At 40.3% G+C, this 15,448-nt stretch overlaps 1 protein-coding gene across 1 annotated transcript in view; it reads left to right on the plus strand.

Annotated features, from left to right (window-relative positions):
- Positions 1-6,662: 6,662 nt before the first annotated feature.
- Positions 6,663-15,448, plus strand: part of ATXN2 (ataxin 2) — a 43,006-nt gene continuing 34,220 nt past the window's right edge. Inside the window, exons 1-2 of the mRNA XM_009878211.1 lie at positions 6,663-6,695; positions 7,734-7,884. Of these exons, the coding sequence (XP_009876513.1) occupies positions 6,663-6,695; positions 7,734-7,884 (184 nt within the window). The remainder of the gene's footprint in view (positions 6,696-7,733; positions 7,885-15,448) is intronic.

Consider the following 15,448-nt stretch of genomic DNA (forward strand, 5'->3'; position numbering starts at 1 on the left):
ACTGGCATATTTCCTCAGAGGTGTTCTCACTCTTCTTTTGTTAATCGATTTTTTCAAGTTATTTCTGAATGGTGCATCTGTAAAATCACAGTCCCTGGGCTGTGGAACACCTTCAGAGAACTACTACTATTGCTGTCCTGAAGAAAAGTACAAATTCAAAGATGGTTGGTGCTGCAAATGTATTTATGTAAGTGAAAAGCTAAGTGGCTTTTCTGGTGGAAAAACCAAATTGTTTCTTAGCTGACCTGCATCTTGGTTGCAATTTGAAGCACTATATTATTTAACAGAAACTTAAACATCTCCAGTTTATCCCAAGCTTTATTCCTAGCAGCTCGTTTCCCTGCAGCAGTAACCATTCTCTTACCTTCCTGAGATGCAAAAGAATGTTACTTTTTGTGGCTAAGTTGCTCTGAAAGGCTTAGGTTTGGGTAGAAAGCTCATTGGTAGTTAAGTGTCCTGGACCTAATTTTCTGCTGTGTATTTATTACTGTAAGACTTAATTGAGCTAAGCACCTGGTCCCTCTATGTCTGATAGTGAGTGGAGGGTCAGCTCTGCCCACTGCGTTTGTTCCCCAGGTTTCATAATGAAGGATAGATGTATTTCGTGTTAGAAGGGGCAAAATCTTGTAATAACAAGTAAGACATCCCAGTGTTTGTTTTAATTATAGTATTAATTTCTTTTGCATAAGGGGAAGAATCATAAATGATGGTATCTTGGAAGGTGTTAAAGAAATGAGAGGGGTTAATGCCTTTTTAAAATTTTTATAAAGAGGCCTCTTTATAAGTGCCTCTGTTTGTTTAATAGCCACTGCATGAGCAGTATGGCAGATGGGAAATGGGGCTGTACCAGGGATGCCAAGAGCACGTTGAACTGTAATTGGAGAAAATTTAGACCTCATACACAAACCTGCTCCTCTGTGCTAGTCAAAACATTACCTAATATCTACTTTTTGTGGTTGAGTTCAGTTTTGCCCTTATACAAGCACAGGAAGATTAGATGTCCTGCGATGGAAAGTTGCATCTGGCCCAGCTTTCCTTCAAGCACTGCATCCTCTTTTGTTACCCATGTTTTTCCCCACTGTTATTTTGTCTGAAGACAAAATGCCCCCGACTCAGGTTTTGGGTGCTTACCCGTCTGGTTACAATTGTGTCAGAAGGTCTTTTTCCTTCTTACTTGGTAACTTTCTTGCCTAACTGGACTTGGGAGTCCTTTAACAATACTGTAGATTGCTCTCTTATAAATGACCTCGCCCATTAAAAGGTTAAAACTGAAATGATTCTGTGTTGCTTAGCATGCTTTTGAGACTCAGCTCGTACTTTCCTTTTTTTTGACATCCTTTTTTATTAGCCTATCTAGAGGCTTATTTAAAGGGCAGAGGAGAGGTGTCCATTCTGTTCAGACAGAAGTAATTGGGAATATTGAACGCTGAGGTGCCCTGATACAGTGGAAGTGGCTTGTGGAGGTTTGATCACACGCGCCAGAGTTTTTCTAGTTCGTTCTAACTTCTTTGTGTGTGTCGGTTTTAATGCGACTGTGCTAAACGGCTGAGCAAAATGAATGGGCAACCTGCAGGTCTCTTTCCTTATCACTGTTAATGCGCTTTAGTATAATATTATATACCCAGTTCTGAGTAAGTTTTAATTTAATGAGTGACTCATGGCAATGTATATGAAGAAGGTTCTTGAGTGACTAAGTCCAGGAACAGGTTACAGATGTGCACTGGGTTAGACTTGAGTCAGGTTACCTACATATTCAGATGCTGCAGAAGTTGTCATCTTGTAAGACAGGAGTTGACATTAATGGCAGTGTTGGGGGAAAAACTACCGAAAACAATGCTGCAGGATTTCTTGTATAATCTTAATTTGACAGCTTCGATTCATTTGACTTACATACACAACTACTGCACTTCAATAAAACTTTGTACCTCTGATTTCTCCCTTAGAAGAAAGCTTTATCAGCTCTTTGCACTTGTAATGAAAGTTTGTTGGAGTATCTTGTAAGCTCATTTTCCAAGGTGTGGTAATGCCAGCCAGTGCTCCAGAAGCATCTATTAAATTTGTTAAATGCAACAGTCCTCGTAGTTGCACTTTTGCTCTAGATGTCAGTTGCAGTAAGCTTGCATTTGTTTTAGTCTCAAGGTGAAGATGCTGCTAGAGAGCAAACCCGAGACTTTCTTTCATGTCCTGGAAAGGCTTGTGTCTCTTGCATTAGTTTTCTCTTAACTGGAGAAATATGAATGCGTGACCTTGTTTTGCTTATACAAACGCTCTACTTGGCATGTAAACATTAGGGTGGGAGGTGAGGGATGCTGAGGAATAGGATAGTAAAGGCGTATAAAAATAGAAAAAAATTTGCCAGTTGCTGCTGAGGAGCGATGTTTATTGTGCAGCATTTGGGATTAAGTCCTTATGGAGACTTTCACTCTGGAGCTGCAACTGCTGGCCTGCCATGAGTTGGCTCCTGAGTTTAATTGGTTGTTATTCTGGTGTGCAGCATTTCTCTGACTTCGTGACTTCGCTACCCCAAAGCAAGTTGGATTTGCCAGGCTGTTGTGCCTTCTCCCAGGCTTACCTTTAAGCACATTTCTGCAGCACAGAGTGCCTTTTAAAATTGTTACTTACTATGCGTACTGTAATCAAGATGTGGTTTTAAGTAGCAGTGCCAAGTTGTTACTGACCCCCATCCCCATTTCTTGGTGTTATTCTCCAGTTTTCAGTTGTGGTAAACTTCTGGCAAAGACCATCTGCTTTCTGCTTTTGTGAAGGTCCTAGGTTTTTTCCATAGGTTGCATCAAAGATGTATCAAAGGGTAGTTTGAACTGGAGTCTTGGCCTGTTGGAATATAAACCTCAAGTTGGTCGCCTTGGTTTTAGAGGACATGCAGAGTTTTGACTGAATTGTAGCATTGGCAGAATCGGGGAATGTCTTTCCTTTTTTCTGATGGTTTGTGTTTAACAGTTGTAGCTGGTCAGGTCTGTGAAGAGATCTGTTAGATCACGTTAGCATGTGGGCTTTGTGCAGTTTGCTTAACTCTTGGTCTAATGTGGAAGTTAGGACCTCTTCTCGGTGCGTTTGCACACAACCCGATTGTTTCTTAAAGAAATGTGGATAAAGAACAGTGATTCTGGAAATGTGGTAAGAGATGGAAAATCTAGAATGTTTGGGTTGATGCTTAAAGGGAATACTCAAGCTTTCTGGCCAGCCTAGCAACCCAGTTATTAAAGTTCTAAGAATACTTGTCACTAAAAATGGGAGTGCTTTGTATTTCAAAGGCGCCAAACTCTTCCTCTTGCGACCATTTCTAGCTGATGTAGGAAGGGCTATCTTCTAAAATCTTGGAGACCACAGTGGAACTGACGAAGTCATTTGGCTTCAGCCCCGTTCTTTGAAAGGCCGTGATTGTAATGAAACAGAAAAGATCAGAACTGAACTGTCCCTCTCTTCTATTTGGGTTTTTCACGTCTGGTGATGAAAAGACTTCCAGAAAGAAGAGGATCATTTCATCTGAAGCTTGCAGAGACGTGATGTTCCAGGTTCACAGAGGCTGCTGTAGGTGGCCATTTGACAAGTGGCAGACTTAGCAAATGGTGAGGCTTGCTGGTCTCCAGAGCAAGCCTGAAGTTGTGAAGCTGCCTTACAGAAAGTTGAGGCTGATAGGTAGTTAAATAAAGGCTGTTTGCATTAGTTTTGGTTTGTGTGTTTTGTTTTTTTTTTCATGAGATTAGTGCTCTGCAAGTATTCTGAAAATGTCAACTAGACATCTGAAATCTGCAGTTACTGCCAATCAGCAAATGTCACCAGTGTGCATGATGGTGTGTGAGGCTACGTTTCTGTTTCAGAAGCTTGTTATCTTAAAAGTGTCAGGTGATAGTTTAGTGGGTTTTCATTTTTTCCTCATTAAGAACCTCATGGTTCTCTGATGGACCTGTTTATTTCTGCAGAATTTATTGAAGATGCATTGTTTTGTCCGTTAGTAGAAGATCCTTTCTTTACTAGCTCACAAGCCCTATTTGTAAGGATGTGTTGTCCAGAGAGCAGAGTTGTATTCAACCAGAGCATAGTGTTTCCAGAAGCAACTGGATGCAGTTGACAATCAGTTTGGTTTAGATTTCATGCCGTTTGGACTTTTTTGAAAGGTCGATATGATTCTTTAGTTCTCTTTAATTAAAACAGTTATGCATCTCTAAGATGGGTCTGTTTAAAAACTTGATATTTCTTTTTTTTTTATAGAAATAGAAGACTTTTTGCTTCATGTTACAGTGTTCACTCCTGAAATAGTTGTAATGCAAATCTAAATTGCTGTGAGAAATATTTAAAACTAGGACTTCTTGGTGCAAGGACGTTGAAGTAGGCACACCAGTGAAGTTGAAGAATGGTAGCTGGTGCAGACTTGGTAGCTGCAGGGACGCTGTTGAGACTCTGAGGTGAAGGGCACATCTCAGTTTGCAAGATATTAAAGCATACAGGTTAAATTAAAAGCTTTTTGAAGCATCCCAAGTGCTACACGTTGCCAGGTGGGCATTAAAAGTAGGTAGTGGTGTTGAGAGGATGGACAGACTGAATTTCCCTCACTGGGTTGCGATGGTGGCAGTAAGAGAGCTCCTCGTGATCGTGGCTCATCTGTAGCTTGCTTGGTTTTGTGTGCCAGTAAGTTTTGGGAACTGCTTTACTGAGAGGATTTTGCTTAAGAGTTAATATTTTGGGATTTTTATAATGACATAGGCCTAGTTTTTTCTTCATTCTGTCCTCCGTAGCCTACTAACCAGTGGTACTTGCTTGTAGGTCAGTAGTTTGGAGGATAATGCTGTGGGCCCTATAATTGTCCAGTTCTGCTTGGGGAGTGCAATTTTACTGTGATCCCATTCTCAACACTAAATTCAGGTGGGGTTTTGAATTCTTACTTGTTAGGAAATGTAACAGTTTCGACAGTTCTTTTAATCGAATCCCATGTATGTGTTTAATTTCAGAGGTCGCAGCAGTGGCAAAGGACCGCCTCAGCCTACGGTAAGTATGTGATTTTTCCTCGTTGGACCAATTCTAGATATGAGGAAACAACTTATGTAGCCAGGTATCAATGGAAAAATGGCAGATAGTGAAATATTCTCTTTTTTCCTTTGAATACCATGATTATTTTAGACTGAGATAACACTTTGCTAAAGATGTAGCATCTTGCATTCACTAAAGTCTCCTGGGAGGATTAAAGGGGGAGGCCCACTTACGCTTTCGACTACGCTAATATAAATCTTGTACGTGTTCTTACAATTATGGTTGTAGATATGGACAACATTTAACTTAAAGCAGTGTTTTTGAGTTTGTTCCTGTCTGAAGATTCTAACATTGGTTTCTCCCTTAAACAGATGACAGGAGGACAGCATTTAAATACAAATAACCATTCTGTTTACTATAAAATAGCTGACCCAATGTTATCAGTAAGCTGAGTGTGTGGCTTTAGTTATTGTCCAGGCTGTATGTGGTGGAAGCATAGGTGTGGCTTGACTTGTAGAACATAATTTTATCAAAGCGAAAGATGTGGATCTCAATTTAAAGAGTGGATCTTTGAACTGCAGTAGTCAAATATTTGCTAATTTGTTATTGGCCTCGTTTTCAAGGATGACTAATTTTGAGGAATGGTGCAGAAGCAGGAAGGTTTAAAAGGACTACAGTTTACTTACATAGATCTCTGTTGAAGATATCAAGACTCTACAGTAAAATAAAGAGGCTTTGAGGAAGAGTGGTGAAAAAGGCCATATGTAAACACTAAATGTGAAAGTGTTAGTCTTTATGGCCTCTGTACTGAGTGCTGAGCATAGGAGCATCCTTAAACATGTCCTTTCAGACCAGGAAGGTGGCTAATGCGTAGAAGTAAGTGGACGAAGTAGCCGACAGTGTAAAAGATGCTTTGTCAGTGAAAAAGCTCAAAATACAGTGAGGTCCTTGCTTGTTTCACAAGCCTGAGGTTGACAGGGAGAGGTTCCAGATGTCGCAACGAAACGCAGACATCCTTGCCGTGTATGCTTAGGTAAACCTATCATCTAGCAACCTGGGCGACACTTGGTCAGCCCTCCTAGTGCGGGGTCACAGGTTCCGCCACTGCAGTGAATTACTTTGGACTAGTTTTACGATAGGTTTTGGAGCTCCTTGGTGCTGCACAATTTGATGACCTTAGCTTCTATTAATGCATGTAATCAGGTCTGTTAGATGAAAAGATGCAGTTCAGTGAGCCCTGAAGGCACTTCTTTCCTTCGATGGCAATTGAAGTACCTTATACTGTTGGTGGTTCTTGAAGCAGAGGGGGGTGTTAACAGGCCTTTTTCAGTTAGGAGTCTGGCCATCCAAGTTTCACCCAACCAGCAAGAGAATTTCATTACTGGCTGATGTTAGGGGCGCTCTGTAATGTTTTGTTTTGTTTGGAAGGGTGCTCCGATCTTCAGTTCATCAGAGAAGGGGTTAAGGGCCTTTTGGAAATCTGATGTGATCTAAGTTCTCTGTATGTTGACTGAGGAAGGTTTTGGACTGATGTTTCTAGGAACTAGTATATACTGCTGAAAGCCTGGGTTATTTTTGGCATGCTGGCTATTTCAATTGTTACAAGAGTTTCTCTTATGTTCATGACAACATCTTTTTTTGTTTTCCAGATTTCTTTCGATGGCATCTATGCAAACATGAGAATGGTTCACATACTTACATCAGTTGTTGTAAGTCTTCATATTTATTTGAAAAGCGGGCAAACAGTTTCTATAATGACAATACAATTGTTAACTAGTCCTCTAATATAATGGAGTGAATATTAAGCTTTCTTTTATTAAGCATCTTTTGCCAGGATTGCACTTGAATCATGGTAATAGCTCTTCTGTGTTTTTTGGCCTGGAAAAGTTTACATACAATTTGCAGAGGTACAGCAAATTTCTTAGCTGTGCTGGTCATACTTTCAATTTTCTGTGTTTAGAGATGTTATGGATAAAAAAAATGAATCTGTGTGCAGGGAATGAAAGTCTTTTCCCCACAAATTGAAGGAGAAGTTCTGACGGGCCAAAATTAAGTAAGGCAGACTGTCCCACATCTGCTTGGGTCAAGGAGAAGCCTGTGACCTCACTTGTACCCACACATAGCCACAGGTTTTGGTTTTGCACAAAAACTTGCTTGTGTCATTAACTGGTCAAGAATCTTGTGAGTACCAAATACATCTGTGAAGATCTTTAAACCCCTTCAGGACAAATGTTGGTACACACCTAGCTGTTTGCATCTGCAGAGCACAGTGGCGTATTTATAAATTGGCAAACATTGAATCAGTAGATTTGACTGAAAGCCGAGCTGTATTTTCAAACTTTATACTTACATAAAAAATATATCTTTGAGAAAAATCACTCAAATCCCATTTGTGAGGCTGGTAGAAAGCTGTGTTCTCATTTTTCTTGCATTCTAGGGATCCAAATGTGAAGTACAGGTGAAAAATGGTGGTATATATGAAGGAGTTTTTAAAACCTACAGTCCTAAGGTAAATTTTTTATTCATTTTGACTCTTCCCCATTTTAAGAGATCTTAATACTGAATAATCAATGTTTGATTAAAATTTGAGTATTTGTTGTTAATTATTTTGACTATTCATGCCTGGGTTTACATAGGCAGATTAATTTTTGTAAACTGTTGTAAATGTCTGGGTTTTGCAAGTATGTGAAGTTACGGAGTAGCTTACTGTGCATTAAGCTAGTATATTCTTTTTATGTCTCTAATAGTGTGATTTAGTGCTTGATGCTGCTCATCGGAAAACTGCAGAATCCAGTTTGGGGCCAAAACGTGAAGACATACTAGAGAGTATCTTGTTCAAGTCTTCAGATTTTGTTATGGTGCATTTTAAGGATATGGATACCAATTATGCGAGAAGAGGTATACTTGTTTTTAAAGTTGTCTGTATCTCAAGATCATAAGTCAAGTTTTTTCCAAATAGATGTTTTAGGATCCAAACCCTAAAGTTCATGTTTAGGCTCTTAATTCTTCATGTGGAACATTCAGGTATCCCATTAAAGTCAAAGAAAGAGCCTGAAATCAGAAATTTGGATAAACTTTTAAAATGGCTTGCAGAACCTCTGTGAAGGCACTCGACTTTGAGCTGCTGGTTTTGGTGTCTGGAAAGCAAATCCTTAGTGGTGTTACAAAACATTTTACAGATTTTGTGGGAAGGTTGGTGTTATATGAGAATCCATCCATACGCACAATCCTTAAGATGATTGTTTGAAGTTGATGTATATAGTGTCTATTTGGTTAAATAACTTGTCTCTCAACACACATTCGTATAACTATTTTTAAAAGTACTACTGCAAACAATGCTAAAATTCTTCAGGAAAACCCACTGTTGGTGGTTTTAATTTCTGCTTTACTACTTGTAGATCTGTAGTTAAGATTCCGCAAAATTAGAGAAGAACCTAGCGGGGTGGTGGGCAAGTGGGCTTAAAATCCTGAAGACATGGCTTGAAACCGTCAGAATGACACGATTTTACAGTCAGACAGGCAATTTTCGTACTTTTTCTTCTAATGTGTGACCTCCAAGACACTTACTATTTTGCTGGAGCCTGAGAGCCTCGCAGGTCAGACGACTCTAGTTCCTTTGCAGATTTTGTTTTGGGGAAGCAGCAAATCTCAAGGGTTTTTTTTATGTTTATGTTCCTGATTGCTGGGCTGAGGGATAAAAATGAGCACATAGCTTTCTGTGCCGGGGAGTGAAATTGTGTGTGTGTACATTTTTTAGGTTGATCAACAGCTGTCACTGGGAGCGAAGTGGTTATCGTCATGCACGTGCTTTATTCCCATGTAGCACTGACTGAGAGATGCGTAGGGACTGGTGGACATTTAATGAGATCTTTCTCTTTCCACCTTGTGTTTGTACGTGCATATGTTCTTGCCTGATTAAAGCTGAAGAATGAGAGGCTTGTTGTTTCAAGGAATTTGCTTTTCCCAGAAGAAGATGCATAATGTCAGAGCAAATGTAGCATTGAAATGCAGATAAGTTCCAGGTTCTGGATGGGATTTTGAATTTAAATTACACGAGAGCTCTTTTGTAATGGGGCTACTATGAACATCACTTTAATGTAAATGCAAACTGGGCTCTCCATTACCCAATCTTTATAGATTTTGAGCAGAGGGAGTGAAGAATATACTGCTACTTCTAGGAATAATTACTCAATGGAAGTTTTGTAGAAGAAAATGACTGCTTCAGGTTGAACAGTCACTCAGTTCACTTTATTAGGTGGAATGTGTTTGAATCTAAATCTCTTAAGTAGCTGGAGAGGAGAGCTGAAATAAAGCTGTAGAGACTTGGAGCAAGATAAACTGGAAGGCTGCAAAACTTGATAACTTGTAGTGGGTATATTAATCTGCTTTTCATTTTGTCTTAAAAATGTGTTATCTTGAAATGAGACTTGAAGGTGCAAGTCAGTCTCTGATCACACCTGCAAATTGGAGCAGTGAAGGGCTTTGCGCATCTTGGGAAATAAAATAGGCAAGGATTCAAAAGAATGGAAGTATATGAACATGTGTGTAGGAACTGCTGGCCTTTTGTTCTTATAACTGAACCCAAATATTCGTGTGACGAAGTTAGATAAGTCTGTGTGATTCACAGTAAAAACAGCCTGAACTCTGAGTGTGACAGCGTTGCGCTTACCCAGGAACAGATATATTTAAATTGCCTAACCCTCAGTATTTTTTGGCTTTCACAGACAAGTTAGTAAACAATTCAGACATACCTGTTTGGAAAGGCAGCTTACTCTCGCTTCTGTAAAAAATGTAGTCAAACAAAAGGGCGCTTCAGAAGTTTCTCGAGGTTGGTAGATGTATTTTTTCCTACCCCCTTAGGAGACTGTTAGACTTTTGAGGAGGCCTTGAAGTAAACTTAATTTCTGCAGAAGACACTGTTTTGGAAATTTCAAGACATCCCCGTATCCTGTTTTGATATAAGTATCTGGAGTTCTGGGGCTTTTTATTCTGGCATTTGGTTCTCTGCTGAGCTGGAGGACTCTGGACAAATGGTGCTCCCGACTGTGGGTCTTGATCTTCTGCGTCACCCTCAGACTCGAATAGCAGAGATGTTGCCTGCATTGTCTGCCTGACCAAGTCAGTTGGGAGAGGCTGGAAGAGTACTGGAAAAGAGCAGCGGGTGGGTAGAAAGAGAATGGGAGTAGAAATACGGTTGTGTCTGAAAGAACCGTCCAGAATCGCCTGCCAAGCACCTTCCATTGCTATCGTACTTGTGCAGCTTTGGGGGAGTGAGCTGATAATCCATCCTGCAGCTACATCAGTCATGCGAGTGCAGGGGAGGCAACGACAGCGTAGGTCTGAGGTGGGTGAAACCACCCAGTTTGGAAGGAACAGTCTTCGATTTCCTTGTGCCAAGTGTGACATTGCACCTTTACGTGCACCAGTGGAGAAAGCACAGGGCCTGCCCAGATTGTGGAAACTGAAAGGTTCAGGAAAAAAAATAGTATGTCTGCGTAGATAGGGCTATTCTAACTGTTCCTGTTTAAAATAAAAATCTGTCTCTACTTCTGGGCCCTTATTTGCAACTCTGTCAGACTGCATAGACCTTGCTCATGTAGATTCCTGTTAGGCTTCGGGAGTGGGAAGGATGCACCTGAGGGTCTCTCACTGTGGAATTAGGGCTTTCTGCAGTACAGGGAGGCTGATGAATGAAACATACATTGGAACACTCAGGTCAAATCATATTATATCCGCCATCCCCCTTTCAGGCTCTTCTGCCTGCAGTCAGAAAGGCACAGGCACCGTCTTCTGCATGTGGCAGTCGAAACGGGCTGCTAAAAATCCACTCTAACGTGCAGGGTGAAACCCTTGGCTGGATGTTAGTGTGTAATATCTTTCTGCTTCACCTTCTGAGGCAAAGGTGAAGTGCCTGGATTGGGTCTGTTTCTCCTTTGTTCTCGTAGCAGTGTTTCCTTGTAGTCCTAAACATGGGTCAGTCCACAGCGCTGGCTTCCACACGATTCAAATTTGAGCAAGGCTTCAGAGTTGCCTTCTTGGCTTCTCTTTAAAGACGAGACAATTCAACATCCTAACTACTGTTAAAGTAAAAGCCTTCTACAATGTTTTTATTGTTTTTCTGGCACCGTTACTGTATTCTGAGAAAAATGTTGCAAATCCAATGAAAAAAGGCAGAAGAGAATTGACTATTTCCTTGAATTAACACTGCAAGTGGCATCCTTCCAGAGAAAGTGTTGCAAGGGGAATAGCAGTAGGCATATTAGTAACAAAGGAAGGAAATGTTGGCTCTGCAAGGCTGGTGGGAACTGGTTTTTAATGTTTCAAATCAGTAGTAAGTAGCTCCAAAACAAATGAGTTTACTGTTGAAACCTCAGTTTACTTTGGGCCATGCTGAACTTGATCAAAGCTTGCAGCGTGCAGCCTGAACACCTTTGGCACGTAATGCCGATTGGTTTAATAGCGTTTGAACTACCGAGCTGCACTTAATTGCATATTTGTGCTCTTCACCATTAGTAGCTCAAAATATGTTTGTGAAAACAAGCATGTTAAACACTGAAATTAATTAAACCCGGACTCTTTAATTACTCTGTTCTGGCAATTTTTTCTTTAACTCATTTAGTGGCGCGTACTTGAAGAGGTTTGCCCAAGCTGAATTTTTCTCAGAATGTTTATATTTAATTTGCCTTTACTGGGTGTGAATTTGTGCTGTGTTGCATAGAACTGTCCTTGGGATTTATTTTTTTTCCCCCCCAGTTAGCAGGCTTTAAAAACAAGAAGGGAGGTCTTTGATGCCAAACTTCTGTGCTTAGGAAATATCACATTAAGCAGGTACAGAGGCAGTGGGGGCTAATTCCGTGTTACAGCTCAGGCTCGTCGTTTGACCAGTTTTCTTTTGATGTTTAACTGGGGCTTTACCATGTAGAAAAGGTTAAAAATTTGGCCGTGTCAAGGTGTTGTGGGAAGTGCTCATTCAAAAGCTCATAGGAGGCACCAGATAAAGGGGAGGCTGAGCCAGTGCAGTCACTATCTTGGCTGTTGTTACTCTGCCAGTCAGCACCTGCAGCAGCAGTTCGTGCTTTACCTTCTGTTTTACTAATAATCTTAGGAGCGGGTTTTTTGTTTTGGAAACTAATTATTTGTAGAACTTATTTTTTTACATACGTTCTCGATTTTGTTGTTCATTAATTTTGGTAACGCCACGTTTGACTTGCCACATTTTAAATCTTGGCGTCCCGTGTGCCTGCCTAGCTGTTTGTTCTGGGGAAATAGTGATCTGTGCCTTGAGGTGCCGTTCTGCTACATTTAAACTTTGCCTGGAGGCTCGTGAGACCATACTGTCTGACTAGAAGTCTGCCTTTGTAGCTTCCATTTCCCCTAACTCTGGATTTTCTTTGAGTCGTAGTGGTTAAACCGACGTTGCAGTCTCACTTTTGTTCTAAAGCGAGAGAGAAATGAAGAGCGATGAAGCTTCCCGTGCCCCATGATGTGCTGGATTCTACTGGGAAACTTAACGTTGACTGTACACGTCTCGCATTTGTTAGATAGTGGAGTTTTTGTTTGGAGTTGGGTTGTTTTTTCTCCCCCAGTTGATCTGTACCATTATAATTTTTGACAGCACTCTGCTGAATGTTCATGGGGCTTTTTAAATAAGAAAATCAGTGGGTTGAGTAGACGAGTCTTGTTAAGCTAGTGTTTTATTCACCGTATCCAAAATGGCACAGTTGTCTGTGGAGTTGGTCTGAAATAATTTAATAGAAATTAAGGAAGCACCCCTCTGTGAAATACAGAAGATTATGTCCATCAGGTGCTGTCACCAGTCCTCCTAACTCAGATTTATCTAATCTCATTGGAGAAGAGTTCCCTCTACTCCCAGCAAAGTGATGTAGAAGCAAATTTCAGAGTTCCCTAAGTGACATAAGCAGCCTTCAACTTGCATTTGGACTTGCAAATGACCCATCTGAGAGGATTAAACATGAAACATTGAATTAGTGACGTTTGGCACGGAAGCAGCACTGGTCTGTCTGGGTTATAGCAGTGGGATTGATAAGGCAAACGTAGAGTTTGCAAATGCAAGTGCCTTACTTTTGCCTCCCTGTTAAATGTACTCTTCAGTTACTAAACTGGATGGAGGTAGCACTATGTTACTGTTGTTTCGGATGACATTTAAATGTATCTTCTGTTATATTTTAAAAGCTGTTTTTGTGAAGGGAAACTGAGAGACATTTTCTTTCAAGTTGCCACCTTAGAAATCTGTTTGGAGGGGTTTGGGGTTTTGTTTTGGGGGGGTTTGTTTGTTTGTTTTGTGGAGAGAAATGAGGAACTAAGTGAGGCTGTTAGTAGGTAGGAACATTGCTGAGCTTTTACTACAGAAATTATCTTGGCCAGGTGAGACAAGTATAATCAGTTTGAATATGTCTGTAAGAGGGACTGAGAGTTTAGCTTTGCCTGAATTCAGTCTTAGAATGTGAAAAAAAAAGTCCACCTGTATTTATATCTGATCTTTTCCAATTTTTTTCTCTCTCCATATCTGTTGTAGTTCCTTCAGAAACAGGTAACTTTTTTGGCAGTCGCTCTTTGTCTCTGCATCTTGCCCTCATAATGCTTTTTATTATCATAATTCATAACGGGTACTTAATATCTTTGCTCGCACATCTACGGCGCTATAAAACGTGCATGCGTAACTTCACAGAGTCATTTAGAGTATCTTGCAGTTAGCTGGTGACTTCTGTCCTCCCTCTCGATGTTTACCTATTCTGACCAGTTGAAAATGCAATGATTGAAATTTTGCGTCATCGCATAGGTAGCGCCATAATCTGATGACTCCGTTTTGGAACGGTTTACAAGTAATGCCCGGACCTGCCTGCTAAAGGCATCGCTTTCAGTGATGAGATAGAATATGATCTCGCTTGAAAGTGCCTTAACCTCCAGCTGCGTAGGGGCTGTCACAGCTTTGGGTGGCTGCCTGTGACATCTTACCTGGTGATTGATGCAGGTTTTTGCAGTTTCACGTGAGCCCTAACAGCGTGTGCCTCCTTAGGTGTCTTCTTTTCAGTTTGGCTTCCTTGTTTTACTGATTCTTTTGTATTTGAAATGAAGCTAATAAACCTCTTTTCATTTTTTCATACGTTTTCTGTAACATTTTGGTTCATGTAAGCTTATTAACAATGCTTAATTGCTTACCCATACTTCCTTCGGTCTTTGTGTATGAGTTGAGCCAGCATTTCGTGAGATAGTGCTGAATGTTACTAGACAGACAGTTAACTTTTACAACAGATCTTGCCAATATATGTGCAGAACTGAAATTAGGTAAAGCTGGAATAATAAGCTATGTCAACAGTCTCTAAAAAATCTTCAGTGATTGTTTAAAAACTGTGACGTCAGTGGCCAGCTTCGTATGTTGTGAATTCTTTTCACGATGACTTTAAAGTTCGTTTTTCTTAACAAGATTTCAGATCTTGCCAAAAGTTAATTCAAGCCACATTCTTCCATATCTGGCACTGCCCGGTGGTTTGATCTCATCTTTTCTAAAGGTCTGAAATGTTTGCTCTTTATTTTATCGGTAGAACGATAATAGGAAATTCTAGATTGAAGGTTTACTTAATTTAGGCTTATTTATTTATTTATAAGCTTGTAAAAAGCGTATTTTCTTTAAAGTTCCTTCTGTTTAAGTCCGGCAGCTCTGAGATATAGGTGCTTCCAAATACAAAAGCTTGGCTTCCTCGATGAATGGCTTTGTACAGTCGTTTGCTTTTTTTTTTTTTACAGCACTTTAATATTCTAGTATTATTCCTTCTTAATTCTGGCTTGAACAAAACATGGACAAGTGAAAAGAAAAGCTCACTGTCTTTATTTTTTTCATATACGTTTTAAGAATTTTTATAAACAACTTCTTCTCATATGTTGTTGAAAGAGGTAGAGAGTTTCTAGTTCTTGCCATGTGATTTTGAGTGAGCTGTTGCTTGAAAAAGCTCTTGCAGGAAAGAAAACGTCCCTTTCGTGTCACGGTGCACGAGTGCACCAAAGCTAGTGGGGGTCTGAGAGACGCCGCAAAGGGAGCAAACGTGTGTGCGTGCATGCTGGTGTGCTGAGTGGAAATAGAAGAAACTCGGCTATTAGAAGGGAAACTTGTATTTTGCCCTTTTAGGGAGTGGGATTGGGTTGCACTCATGCCTTCTTGATGTTTGCATAATACGTTGGCGTGCAGTCGTGTGAGCACGTAATGAGTCTTGGATTTTCTAGGGGAGTGGGGATTCTCAGGTAGTCTTTTCGAAAACATACGTGTAGTTTGTGTAAATTATTTTGAAATAACGGAAAGTGCTTACTGCTGTCCTTTGATGTATTAGGAGTTAGTCTGTAAGTCTAGGTATGAAGCAAGCACCTTTCTAATAGAGGCCTGTTGAATGTAGCAGCTACAAAAGAAAGCGAATAATATTTAACGTGCCTGTGATTCAGCTGTATTTGG

The sequence above is a fragment of the Apaloderma vittatum genome, unplaced genomic scaffold (genome assembly GCF_000703405.1).
Source record: "Apaloderma vittatum isolate BGI_N311 unplaced genomic scaffold, ASM70340v1 scaffold28221, whole genome shotgun sequence".
Classification (NCBI taxonomy): Eukaryota; Metazoa; Chordata; class Aves; order Trogoniformes; family Trogonidae; genus Apaloderma; species Apaloderma vittatum.